Raw genomic sequence first — 13,172 nt, 5'->3', positions numbered from 1 at the left:
GAAGCAGGAATGAGTTCATAAGCACATTTCATTTCCCTTCAACAAGATACAGTTCTTGTTACAAAGGAACTTTTTTTTTTATAAGAATTTTTTTTTTTAATTACCACAGGCTCGTTTAATCGTTTAATTCTTTATCAAATCGCCTCAAGAGGACTCACTTTCAAAGGTTCTCCAAAAGGGACAACCTGAAAGACCTTTTTAAGAGTGCATTACTCAGACTATGGCACACTACTAGGCTCTTATGCATAATAAATATCTGAGAAGATAAGTTTCATTGATGTACCTGGTTGTAGGTGCAGTTTTTCTTCTTGCACTTGCCACACTGCAGCAGGTCAGTGGAGGTTCCTCCAGTCTTTGCCATCTGATGTTCTCGGATGGCCTCCTGGGTCAACACGTTTCTCAACTGTTTCAGTTCATCACTAGCCATCTCCTACAACAGCAGGAACATAGTGTTCATTTATAAACCGTACATTATGCATTAGTTTCAGATATATCATCTGTTTGTCAACACTTCATTTCAAAGGCTAACTTTTGCAACATTGCACTGTAAACAAACATTTGTCTCGATTCCCAGTAAAAAGTGTTTTTCTTGTTTTAAGCATAAATATATCATTTACATCATTTTGGGCAAATACGATAAGAATTTAAAGATACACTACTGTTTAAAAATTTGAGGTGCGGTAAAATTAATACTTTTAATTATCGAGGATGCATTAAATTTATAAAAGGTGTTTTTAAAATGTTAAAATGTTTCTTGAGCATCACATCAGCATATTTGAATGATTTCTGAAAGATCACTTGACACAGAAAACTGGAGTAATGACTGCTGAAAATTCAGCTTTGCCATCACAGGAATAAAATACATTTTAAAATGTATTAAAATAGAAAACAGTTGTTTCACCACAGTACCGTTTTACTGTATTTTCAAACAAATTAATGCAGCTTTGGAGAACATAAGTGTCTTCTTTCAAAAAAACATCAAAAAAGTAGTGTATGTTCTCTGAAAACAATTCTTAACTAATTATATTTATATTTTATAATTATTATTAGATTTTACCACTTTATATTTTTACTGGAAAACAAGACATAAATATTGATTTAAAGACAAACTTAGATTTTACTGATTCTTTTTTAACTGACTTTTTGCTGAACAACACATTTTTTAACCTGTAATTCATATTTATTATTTATGATTAAATTTTTTTTTTTACAAATAAATTCAAATTATTTAAGAGGTCCAATATGAGCAGTCCACCTCAGCAGTCATGATGGCGATGCGGCTCAACTCGATGGCTCCAGCCAAGACATTTTTACGCAGATTGGGATTCTTGGGATCTTTGAGGTTACTTATGCGGCTGCGAACTCTGTTCTTGTATTTCATATCTGCGGCTCTTATCTCCTGGTAGATATGTAACCAGAAGAACACGGTTAAGGAAATCAACTTGCAAACATTAAACAATATTTTCAAGAAGATTCTGCACTTAGTTTGACTTAGTCAACACATATGTTTACTAAGGATATGATCCTCGATTTCTGCTGCCATGCCCTCACAGTTTGCCCCATAGTCTTTGTAGTCATCTAAGAGGAAAAGCATATTGTGAGTATCATCTGCAAAATAATGAGCATCAAAACAATATATGTCAGCATGTCTGCGTGGGTGTCGAGTGGTTGTTTTTGCATACCATCTGTACGTAGCGCAGCGGCCAGCATTTCGATGCATTTGTCCCTGATGGGATCCCCAGTTTGCAGACGAGGAGATAAAGGACCCAAACCGGAGCTAAACGACGGGGAGAGGGGGCTTGTGGGTGTTGTGGGCATCTTTGGGGTCTCTGGTTTACTCTTGCTGTATGGGGAAAACAGGAAGGAGTCTTTAGTTCTCTAATGTCTATGTCTATGACAATTGGACTTTCAGTTAAACCAAAGCAGGAACTGAGAATTCTATTTCATTTAAACTTAAAGCTGGATTACACTACACAACTTTTGTGCAGATGTACGCCCCGATTTACAGCCTGGAGGTGTGAACTCCAGATGCCAAAAGTCAGTCGGAGATGACCGACCACAAAATCGCATCATGTATGATGGACACAGACTCTTATTTTTTTTAGCTTCAGACAATGATTTCATCCAGTTGGCGGATAATCAAACATATTTGATATTTTCAGCCGATTTTAGTATACTATTTTTTTCCTTTGTCATGCATCTCCAACATCAAGGTACATGTTTCTGTATGATTTTGTTGTCTCCAGAATTACTTGATCCTACGTTGTTTAGTGTATGATGTTGAGTTTTTCTCTGTAACCGTTTACAAAGTCGGCAACTGTATGATGCCTAGTGTTTTCAAATCTGCTCAGATTTGAAAAGTTGTGAAGTATATTCCAGCTTTAACCTTTGTGCTGTGCTGAAAATCCTTTACCTAACTTCAAAAATGACCAGCCTTTTAAAACTTGACTGTAAAGCATTCATTTTGGATTTAATCTTTCTGTCAACTCTTTTTATATTAGCACGTTTTGTATTTCTTTTTGGAAAAGATCATTAATCTGAGCTTATGCTCCTCAATTTTTGAGTAAAAAAAAAACATTATTTGGTATAATAATATGGCAAAATGAGACATTTGTGTTATTTTTTGTAGGCCAGTTATTTTTGACCAGGAACACTACAAGTGTAACAAGATAAAGAAAAAAAAAATCCCCCCAAACAGTACAAAAATTATTTTTGTTTCGTTTTAGGGAGGAAGTTATACCCTGCGTATGCAAAGTTATTAGGTTTTAGTCCAATGCAATAGCACTAACTAGCATTTTTGGGGGAAAAGAAAATCCTCTCTGGGTTAAAATGACTAGAACACAACTATTAGGGTTAAATTTAATATAATTTAAACAAAGCATATGTAGTGTGAAAGTCATGGACTACAACAATACACTTAAATTGTACATCCCAAGAGTATTATGTATTACTGCTATCTGTGAAACAACATTATTTTTGTGATTTGTTTATTTATTATTTGAATGGATTTTTTTGTTGTATTACAACTGGGACACGGAGAGGGCAGAATTGGCATGCTGGTTACAGCTAAATGAGGCTACTGTAAATATAGTTCTTGCCTTTCACTAGATTTCTTGGCCTGAGGTGAGCTGCCAGACCTTGAGTTAGTAGAATCTCTCCTGGAGAAATAAGACATGAGAGTTTATAGTAAACATTCTGTGGCGAACATGCATTTACCTTTGTACACAACAGTAAGTTTAAATACTTTACTATTGCATTGCTGTAACAGGTTACCTCTCCAGTTTAGGTTCACTTGATTGTCTTTTCAAAAGGTGATGGCTTGACTTGGAGTCAGTAGAGTCCTTACTGCAGTCAAAGCATAAAACACAAACACCTGATTTTCTTTGCCCTGAAAATCTCAGATATTTTCAGCATTTTTAATGATAAGTGATGCATGAGCAGACCTGTCTCTCCGTCCATCCAGGCTGAGCTTTCTAGAATGGAGCTTTTTAGAACCTGTGGAGTCTTTTCTAGAAACAAAAGTAGAATGGGGAATAAAGGTGACAATTTGGATTGTTTTAATGAACACAAAGAAACCACGAGTATTGCAAATCGCCACATCCTCAAACACCCAAGAAAAAATGAGAATAACGCATGCACTTCTGCTGCCCTCTGCCTTCATTCTGTTGCAAAACATCTATTCGAACCTCTCAATCTTGAGCTTCATTGATGGCCTTTTGAGTGGTTTACTGTCACTTGTGTCTTTTCTGAAAAAGAAGCATTGTCTCATTTAGTTAATTTAATTTCACTCAACAATGATCTTGTCCAAGGGTTAGTATTCATCATGCTTCTGACCTATCTTTCTCATTGTGTTCAGAAGTCCGTCGCTTCGGGTCTGATGTGTCTCTTCTACAGTAAAACAGCTTCAGTTATTTTTCAGGTGATGAAGTAATTAAGTAAAAACACAGGCACGCAGCTTTTAATATCAACATGCTTTCCAGTTCGCCTGGCCCTAACCTTTCTTTCTCTTTGTCTTTCTTTGTGTCTAATGAGGGACGTTTTGTAGGTTTAGCAGGCTGAAGATGGAGAGGAACAGGAGGAAGAGGAGCACTGGGTTCAGCTGTTTCTTTTCTAAGCAAAGAAAGTCACTGATTATTTATGAGACAAGGAACATTGTGCATGGTTAGAACACAGTGTTGTGCTAAAATGATGCTAAAAAGGATTAGCAGTACTTTGTTTACTCAAAAAGACAACACACCAAGCCCTGACCTCTCTTTCTTCATCTCGCGTTTCTGAGGAGGATGTAGATGAAAAGGTAAAGGAGGAAGCGGGGCATTCAGATCAGGTGCTTTTTTTGCCCTAGGCAAGAAATATACAATTCAAACGTGGCATTACAAAGAGAAACTTGAAGCGCATGTGTGATACTAGGTCATCTAGTGAACTAAAAATTATCATTTACAATTTCCCATTAATTGAACGCGGAATTATTTAGAGCAACTACTGCTATTTTCCAAAACAAAAGCAATAATGATATATTACACTGTGCTTTTCTATTCACTGGCAAACCCTCTTTATGAACTTTAACTGAAAGGTGCTCAGACCTTTCTTTGGACTCTTCTAGTGATGGACGTTTGGGAGGAGGAGAAGAAAGGATAGGAGCAGGAGGAGGTAGAGTTTCAGGAGGATCTTTCCTGTGAAGATAGATATTTGGTAGTGACTCCTTATGTTAGACATTTACTATAATTATTATAAAGAATACAAATCTGAACACATTCTCGTGTCCTGACCTTTCTTTCTTCACCTCTGATGAACGCTTAGGGATAGGAATAGGAGGAGGAGGAAGTGGAGGATGAAGGTGATGATGAAGAGGAAAAAGAGGATGAGGTGCATCTCTCCTGCATGAAAACAAGCATGAATGGAACAAGAATGTTGATTCAACATGAAGGAGATCGCTTATATAACACACTGTATGCACTTCTAGCACAATGTCCAACCTTTCTTTCTTTTCATCTATGGAGGGACGTTTATGAGGATGAGACTGAAGAAAAGACTGTAAAGGAGCCTGAGTGTCTTTTCTGTACAAGAGATGCAAACATCAAATTTAGCATTTAAACTTGATATAAATTACTGTTCAAAAGTTTGGGGTTAGCAAGATTTTTTTTTATATTTTGAAAATACGTTTTTTATGCTTATCAAGTCTGCATTTATTTGATTGAAAACACAGTGAAAATAGTAAAATTGTGAAATATTATTGTAATTTTAAATAACTATTTTCTATTGTGATATATTTTAAAATGTAATAAATTCCTGTGATGACAAATCTGAATTTCCAGCAGCCATTACTCCAGTCTTCAGTGTCAATAAAGGTGACAATCTGTATTGTTTTAATGTACACAAAGAAACCATGAGTATATATTTACTTCCATTTTTAACCAATTTAATGTGTCCTTACTTTAAAAAAAATCATTAATTTGTTAAAAAAATTTACTGACCCCAAACTTTTAAACTGTTTTGAGGTTTCGGTTGCTGTATCAACTATCACTGTAGGTAGTATGCAATAGAACCAATAGACTACATTAGAAAATATAACTTTTTGTACTTCGATGACACATTCTTAACTAACACATGTCCAAGCATGCAAAACGCTCTGACCTCTCTTTCTTTACATCTACTGATGAGCGTCTTAGAGGAGGGTGGGAATTGATCGAAGCAGGAGGGAAAAAATCAACAGGAGCATCTTTCCTAAACAAAAGTGAAAATTCATCTTACATTACTGTTTCCACTTTTACGCTGGACAACCACGGTAGCAAAAGCATGGCAAAAGCAAAAAAATCATGGCACCAGGGTCATGCATCATTAAAGGGGTCATGCATCATTAAAGGGGTCCTATTATGCTTTTTCACTTTTTCAACTTTAGTTAGTCTGTAATGTTGCTGTTTGAGCATAAAAAAGATCTGCAAAGTTACAAAGCTCAAAGTCCACTTCAAAAGGAGATCTTTTATTTAACAGAAATCACTTTTCAAAAACTACAACGAACGACTCGTTTGGACTACAATGCATATTTTCCTGGATTTGTGATATTATAAAAATCTACGAATGGGACGAGACCTGGTTGAGCTGCACTAGAGAAGGCAACGAGTGTTATCGCTACATTGGAGACACGCTAGCTTTCGCAAGGCAGACAAACTTAAGAGTGGTTACAATCATCCGGGTTTAAATCGCGCTCAAATTGATTTGATTTTGAAGCAATATTTACACTGAAGCTGGCATGCAGGTGGCTATGGTAAGGGGCGTGACATTCCCTGACCAGGCGCCGAATGGTGCCAATCACAACACACACTGGCCCAGCTAACCAATCACAGCACATTTCGTATTTCAAAAGGCAGGCCTTCATTTGATACAGGAACTATTCGATCCGTTCATGCCAGACTGGGGAGAGAGGTGTTGTAATAATGTAAAATATGTGGAAAATAATGTGTTTTTCGAACATCCTAGTATGAGAGCCTGTTCTAGTACACCCCCAAAACAAAATCAAGACTTTGTAAAAGAGCATAATAGGACCCCTTTAAGAACAGCTTTTTAAGTTAATTCCTGAATTTGAACTGATGTAGCAAACACAATGCAGAACTGCAATTCAAATTTGACTTTAAGGAAGATCTGTACCAGTGTAATTTTTAAATAAATTGACAGACATTTTGTGATTGTTTTGTTGTTTCGAGTATTTAGCTATAGGTTTAGAGAAATACACTACCTTTCAAACTTTGGGGTCAGTAAGATTTTTTAAAATTAAAATAATTAATAGTTTTATTCAGAAATTATGCTTTAAATTAATCAGGTGACAGTCAAGACATTAGAGCATAAGAGACTTTATTCTGAAATATTAAAAAATGTTACTCACCCCAAACTTCTGAACTGTAGTGAATGTCTAATCAGTTAACGTATACATGTATGTTACAATTCAGTGAAAGAAAACAGACATAATTAGTCTAGAATTAATGATGCAATTATTTTTGTTTTGCTATATAACCAAAGAAATTCCTCTTGTTGTGTGACTATGTTGATTTTTTTTTAATTCAGTAAATTCCACTTCCTGTTCAATTTAAATGTAATTCAACATGCTGTTGGACAGGAAAAACAAAAACCAATTCTTATATTCCACCAATAGAAGAACTGCACAGTTGCAGAAAAAGTGCAAAAAAAAAGGCAGTTGTTAATTAGTGAAATTTTAAAGAAAATATTTTTTCTAGATCATCAGAAATGGCTGCATGTTTTGGTATGTGGTAAAAGTGCTTCCTCCTAACCACAGTCACATGCTTCAACCGCATGCACAAGCCCTAACCTCTCCCTCTTCACTTCCCCAACCGGAGGACACTTGGGAGGCGGAGATGAATGCGTCATTGGGGAGGGAAGATGATCACTGTTCAATGCATCTCTCCTAAACAGAATGCACATAAAACTCCTCAATCTGATGGCACGGTTTTGTAGGGGCAGAGGGGCTTTATACAGCACATGGGATTCTCACCTCTCTCGTTCCTTTTTATTGATAATAGAGTGTTTCTCTTTTTTCTGTTCACTTTCTCGTTTTTCATTCCTGAGCTCTGCATCACATTTCTCTCTTCTGTGTTTTCCATCAAGTTTCTTGCTAGAGTCTAAGTCTGGTTTAAATTCCATTGTTGACCTTCGTGGACTGATGAGATAAACAGGTTATACTTCATAGCGCAAACAACAAGTCTTTGCTTATGTCCCCTTTTGCATAAATCAATGTTAGTATAAAAAATAGACCACCCTCTTGTATGTTTATAGGAAGAGATTCCCAAAGCTTTCAATTGACCCTTCGCAAAAACAGTAAAAAATACATCGCGAAGCAAAGAGTAAACTGACAATGTGCAGACAGTCAAGATAGAGCAAGTTACTTCTACAGTAGTATGTAACAAAGTCTCAGCTTTCAAATTTTGTCATATTTTAAGAAATTCAAACAATAAATACCATTTTGTGGCTCTTTTATGTGTCGTGACAGATCGCTGTGGCACCTCAGTTCAAGCAGCACGTCAACAGATCGTCTTTTCATATTTACTTAAAGTACGAAATGAACATGAATGAACATCAGAATGTTTTTTATTTCAACCGCGGAAAGCCATCAATACACACAATTTTTCAAGTTTAAGTCCACCGAAGTTAATCTACTCTCCTGTCTGATATGTTTGTCGGACAAGATTGCGGATTCGGCATTATGATTGGTCAGATTGCTTGTCAATCGAGCTCTTTGTGAAGGGTCAATTCCACTTTACAAAAGCTGTGTCTGGAATACCTCCATGTTTTATCCTGATATCAGCAAACATACCTGGACTCTCTCTCAGGAGAGGTCCTGTTGGGTGACCCTGATGGCTTGCTTGGATGATTGCCATTCTTCACCTCATTTGACCTCTCAGACTTTTGGTTTTGAGCCAATTCTGATGAAGACATAAAGGCATAAATGCATTAAAACATTACATTTGAAGTCAGACCATAAGAAATTAACCATTTTAAACTTAATAAATAGAATAAAAAACTATATTATTTCTTTAAAACATTACACCTACCTAAAAGCTTCTTCCAGTTTTTGATAAGGATCTTTGCCAAATTGACAACATCCTCGTCTGTGCAATGTTTTCTTATTCTGTTGACAGACATGCCAATTCTTGTATCCTGGAACAAAGTAAATCTTGACTCTTAGACAAACAAAAGCGCGCAAGATATCAGACAACCTACTGTGATGTTAACAAGAGCAGCTGCATTTATGTAGCAAAATTTACTAATCTATCTGATGTATCTTAGCTGTTATATTATTCACAATTCTTTCTTACATCATCATTTAAAATTCTCTATTATAATTCTCTCCATATTTTTCTGCCATGGATTTTTTGTTTTGCACAGTCCATATTGATTGCATTGCATGTGTTTAAGGCTGTTTGTGATACCTTTGATTTGCAGCTATATCTCCCTAAAGGAATCAATAAAGTATGCCAATACAACTGATCCAGCAAACATACCTGAAGAAGCTTCAGTGTCATGTTGAAATCTTTCAGTTCTCTCAGAAGATCTAGAGCTCCATCCTATACAAACAGGGAGATAATTATTTTAGTATTTTAACAATTACTTAATTACCTAATAACTGTATTCATTTTGTTCTTAATATTATTTCATGCATTTTATTTATTTTTACATTATAATAACTCAATGTCACTGCTGCAAAATCTCAGGCATTTTTGCATTTGTGTTACACGTCATAAGTCATACTGGAACAACATAAGGGAAAGTAAATTACTGCAGAAGTTTCATTTTAATTTTTGGATGAACTGTCCCTTTAAATTCTCTGCCCGTGAGTGTGAAAATATTTATGTCGGCCAAAACACACACCGCCTCCACGACCTTGTGCCATTTACTACGAGGAATCCAATACATACATGCTGTTAAGTATTAACAAAACGTGCATACAAACATGTCAACAAAACTCTGTCTATACTGATCACACTTTGGTCCTCGTTCTTGTCGCTGCCCTGAATAAATCTAAAGTAAATCTGCGCAATGCTCAGCCAACACCTGTTGTCACATGCGTCTCTGTAGTCCTATTACACACACACACACACACACACACACACACCCTGTTGTCACATGCGTCTCTGTAGTCCTATTACACACACACACACACACACACACACACACACACACACACACACACACACACACACACACACACACACACACACACACACACACACACACACACACACACACACACACACACACACACACACACACACACACACACACACACACACACACATTACGGTCTCTAACACACTTCCAACTAAATTAAACAACGCTTTGTGCACGCTTGTATCTAAATTAAGCATTATTAAAACAGCATAAATACACATGCAAAAAAGTTTAAAAGAGTTATTCATAAGCAGCATACACAGAGATCGCACAAACAAACAGCGTGAAGCGTTGCGTCAAAATTAGGATCTCACCATGTTATTTCTAGACACCATCTTGTCTAGTTTTTTAGCAATCCGCAACAGGTCCTCCTCTCGCGTCATTATGTGCGCATTAATATGCTTTAAGTGAAAACGTGATGTGTTTTATAATACGTTATGTCACATAAATCTTAATTCAACGAAATGTAAGAAGTTTTGTTCCCACGCATAAGTTGCTTCTGCACGCTCAGTTGAGCCGAGGGGGCGGGGCCTTCGAGACAGTCGGAGCTGTCAATCAATCCATCTGGATTTATGAAACTCCTAAATATAGGCCTAGACGTTACTAGGGGGCGATAAAAGTTCAGTGTTTTTTAGGAAAGACATTTGCAGCAGACATACTTTGAACTTTGTAACTTGGGTCTGTTGTATTTTGTGTGGGGTTTTTTTATCGCTTAGACACGTGTGTGCATCATTTTCCAATCGGGACACATTGTGGTAACGCTTTATGAAATAGACGTTACAATGTTTCGCAGCTATTTTAGCATTCTTGTAAGTATTTTTTCTGAATGTTATTTAATGTTTATTGAGTAGCTCGATATTTCACAACTGTCATTTGTCTGGACATTGCAACTTGCCCCGTTATTAAATCAAAGCATCAGAAAAATAATGTGAAAAGATCGTTTGGGGCATTTAATTTACTACACAATAAACTCAACAGGTGCTACATGAGTTGAGCAACAGATGGCAGCACGGTGTCGTGTAATATCAATATCCCAATGTGGGAAAGCAGCAGTGCAGTGGACTCAAAACAGATAAGAATGACTAAAGAAATAGTTCCAGAAATTAATATAGCATTTATATTATGTCATTCATGTCATCTCATGACTTTATTTCTTCTGTGGAACACAAAACGAGATGCTTGGCTGAATGATGAGGACTGACAGTCTTACCTATTCACCCTCACTGCATCTTTTTCTATTCAGTTAGAGATTTAACATATCCTGTTGACGAATTAACTTTTTATATTTCCTGTGATAATATAGAGAACTTTCATAGACATAGAGTTTGAAATAACCCTGAATATTCGTTTAAAATGCACTGTTTGGCTTTATTTTGCAGCTTGTGGGAGGGTGATATTGAATTTTTATGAACCCTCCTACACTTCATCACACTCTTTCTGTAGGAGCATTGTGACGTGGTGCCTCAAGGTTTTATTGTTATTCATTCAAATGTGCAAAGCATGTTCAAGAAGCTAAACTAAAGCTCATTCCATATGTGGTGACTTAAGATGACATCTGTCCTAAAACAACTAAGCAAATATGTTGTGGCATTTTTCTATTAAAACGTGCGCAAAATGCACCCTTAATATAACACCAGCAACATTTCATGGACTTGTATAGACACAAATATTCACCACTTCCTCTTCACTACCTTTATAAATGTGCACTTCCTGTCATCCTCCAATGCCTTCACCCTAAATAACCTCTATGGCTTGGGCTTCTATGGTTGCATAAATTATATAAAATTATCAACATACATTTAAAATGTGCTGACAGACAGACAACAAGTAGAACTTGCCTGGAAGTCCTGGTTTTCAAACCACAAAGAAAAAAGGAGTAGAAAAAAGAAGAGACTTGAAAAATGGTTTTCCTTTTGATGACCTCCCGCTTCAGTTTTACGACAAAATAATGAATCCACCAGTACCCACCTACAGTGTCTTCTCAGAGAGTTTGCGGTGTCTCTACCAATTATAGACACAAGACGCCGGACTCTGGCAATTATGGAGAGTCTGAGATGACATCAGACCAGAAAATGAATGATTTCACCGTGCTTCAGTTTTTTTAGGTGCAGAGAGCCCCTGTAATAAAAGGCAAAGATGCCGGGCTGGATTGCCACGGCATGCACACCAGCCTCTGGTTAAGGGTGTATTTATAACATCTCAGCAGAAGAACCTTTTTTGGTTATGTTGGAAAGTTCTGAGCGTGTTTGTGTCGCAACATTTTAAAGGAAGTGATATTTGCTGAGGATTCAAGACACTCACACGCCAGGGGCAGAACTAGTGCTTTGTATACAGTATGCCTGGTCGAAACCACAAAGGTGTGATTGTCATTGTAGATGAAAACAGATGGATATTAAAGGAATAGTTCACCCAAAAATGAAAATTTGCTGAAAATGTACTTACACCCTCAAGCCATTTGCTCAATGCACCACTGGGTCCTCTGCAGTGAATGGGTGCCGTCAGAATGAAAGTTCAAACAGCTGAATAAAAACATCCTCAAATAATCCAAACAACTCTATCAATTAATTTCCAGTGAAGTGAAAATCTGCATGCTTGAAACAAATCTATCATTAAGGCATTTAAAGGCACAATATGTAATTTTCGCCGCTGGAGGGCGCGTATTTAAAATAAACAAATAGACAAAGGCGTAGTTTGATGACGCCGTGACTGAGTGTGGAATCATGGGAGTTGTTATCTTCATCCCCACAGCCGATGCAATCCGACAGGACTCGGGCAGAAATCATGTTCATGGATGAGCTAATGATTTATTAACGTAGTAGAATGAAGCAGGGTGAGGCTGAAAGCCGTCGAAGCGAAACTCCGCTCCGAACGAGCGTGACACGCGGCTCGAAAGCAGCGGAGCTTTTATTATGCCACAGTTGACCGCTTCCGCTGCTTCCAGTCGTGCGTATGTGGGAAAAAAAGCAGTGCTGTTTTATTATACTAGATACATTTGAAAGTTCTGTTATTATGCTACTCTGTGCGGTCATCATCTGTCAATTAAAACGCACAACATATTAAAGCGTCTTTGGTGTAGTTAAAATTGCTTATTTCTCTGGATTTAAACATTCTTCGGAACATTTGGGATAATGTAAGTACACAAGTCAGCAAAATATATAACACTGTTCTAGTGGTTTTTGGATATTTTAATAAAAAAATCTTACATATTGTGCCTTTAAACCGTTGCTTCTGTCCAAAATATGAGTCCATAATAATGCTTCTTATATTGAAAAAATCCATGCCCTGTTGTCCTCTCACATTAAAATGTCTGTTTAGAACTGTTTTAGACTATTTTCTTTTGGTGCTTGATCTGTGCATATTTCTCTCCTGATTTCAGACGAGACGATTTTTTCACTGTAGAAATCAATATTATAGAGAGAGGACTCATATTTTAACTGGAAGCAACACTTTGTTGAAGTTAAAGATATCTTGATGGATTTGTTTACTACAAACACACA

The 13,172-nt window shown here is 36.7% G+C and overlaps 1 protein-coding gene across 7 annotated transcripts in view; it reads right to left on the bottom strand.

Moving 5' to 3' along the window:
* Nucleotides 1-10,209, bottom strand: part of LOC107704963 (transcription elongation factor A protein 3-like) — an 11,938-nt gene extending 1,729 nt beyond the window's left edge. The window contains exons 1-21 of one of the 7 annotated variants that reach the window (XM_016508053.1): nucleotides 9,990-10,209; nucleotides 9,009-9,071; nucleotides 8,559-8,664; nucleotides 8,321-8,429; nucleotides 7,502-7,666; nucleotides 7,319-7,414; nucleotides 5,632-5,721; nucleotides 4,974-5,054; nucleotides 4,767-4,874; nucleotides 4,581-4,670; nucleotides 4,238-4,338; nucleotides 3,997-4,105; nucleotides 3,835-3,888; nucleotides 3,687-3,746; nucleotides 3,444-3,509; nucleotides 3,274-3,345; nucleotides 3,099-3,158; nucleotides 1,683-1,843; nucleotides 1,522-1,578; nucleotides 1,256-1,410; nucleotides 284-430 (exon numbers count right to left, since the gene is read on the bottom strand). In XM_016508053.1, coding sequence (XP_016363539.1) covers nucleotides 284-430; nucleotides 1,256-1,410; nucleotides 1,522-1,578; nucleotides 1,683-1,843; nucleotides 3,099-3,158; nucleotides 3,274-3,345; nucleotides 3,444-3,509; nucleotides 3,687-3,746; nucleotides 3,835-3,888; nucleotides 3,997-4,105; nucleotides 4,238-4,338; nucleotides 4,581-4,670; nucleotides 4,767-4,874; nucleotides 4,974-5,054; nucleotides 5,632-5,721; nucleotides 7,319-7,414; nucleotides 7,502-7,666; nucleotides 8,321-8,429; nucleotides 8,559-8,664; nucleotides 9,009-9,071; nucleotides 9,990-10,058 — 2,019 coding nt within the window. In that variant the 5' untranslated portion in view covers nucleotides 10,059-10,209. Of the gene's footprint in view, nucleotides 1-283; nucleotides 431-1,255; nucleotides 1,411-1,521; nucleotides 1,579-1,682; nucleotides 1,844-3,098; nucleotides 3,159-3,273; nucleotides 3,346-3,443; nucleotides 3,510-3,686; nucleotides 3,747-3,834; nucleotides 3,889-3,996; nucleotides 4,111-4,237; nucleotides 4,339-4,580; nucleotides 4,671-4,766; nucleotides 5,055-5,631; nucleotides 5,722-7,318; nucleotides 7,415-7,501; nucleotides 7,667-8,320; nucleotides 8,430-8,558; nucleotides 8,665-9,008; nucleotides 9,072-9,989 lie in introns of all 7 variants that reach the window. The other 6 variants (XM_016508055.1, XM_016508049.1, XM_016508050.1 and 3 more) reach the window with 6 other exon arrangements.
* Nucleotides 10,210-13,172: the final 2,963 nt, after the last annotated feature.

Source organism: Sinocyclocheilus anshuiensis, unplaced genomic scaffold (assembly GCF_001515605.1).
Source record: "Sinocyclocheilus anshuiensis isolate Anshui unplaced genomic scaffold, SAMN03320099.WGS_v1.1 scaffold702, whole genome shotgun sequence".
Classification (NCBI taxonomy): domain Eukaryota; kingdom Metazoa; phylum Chordata; class Actinopteri; order Cypriniformes; family Cyprinidae; genus Sinocyclocheilus; species Sinocyclocheilus anshuiensis.
This window is presented reverse-complemented; position numbering and strand designations above follow the sequence as displayed.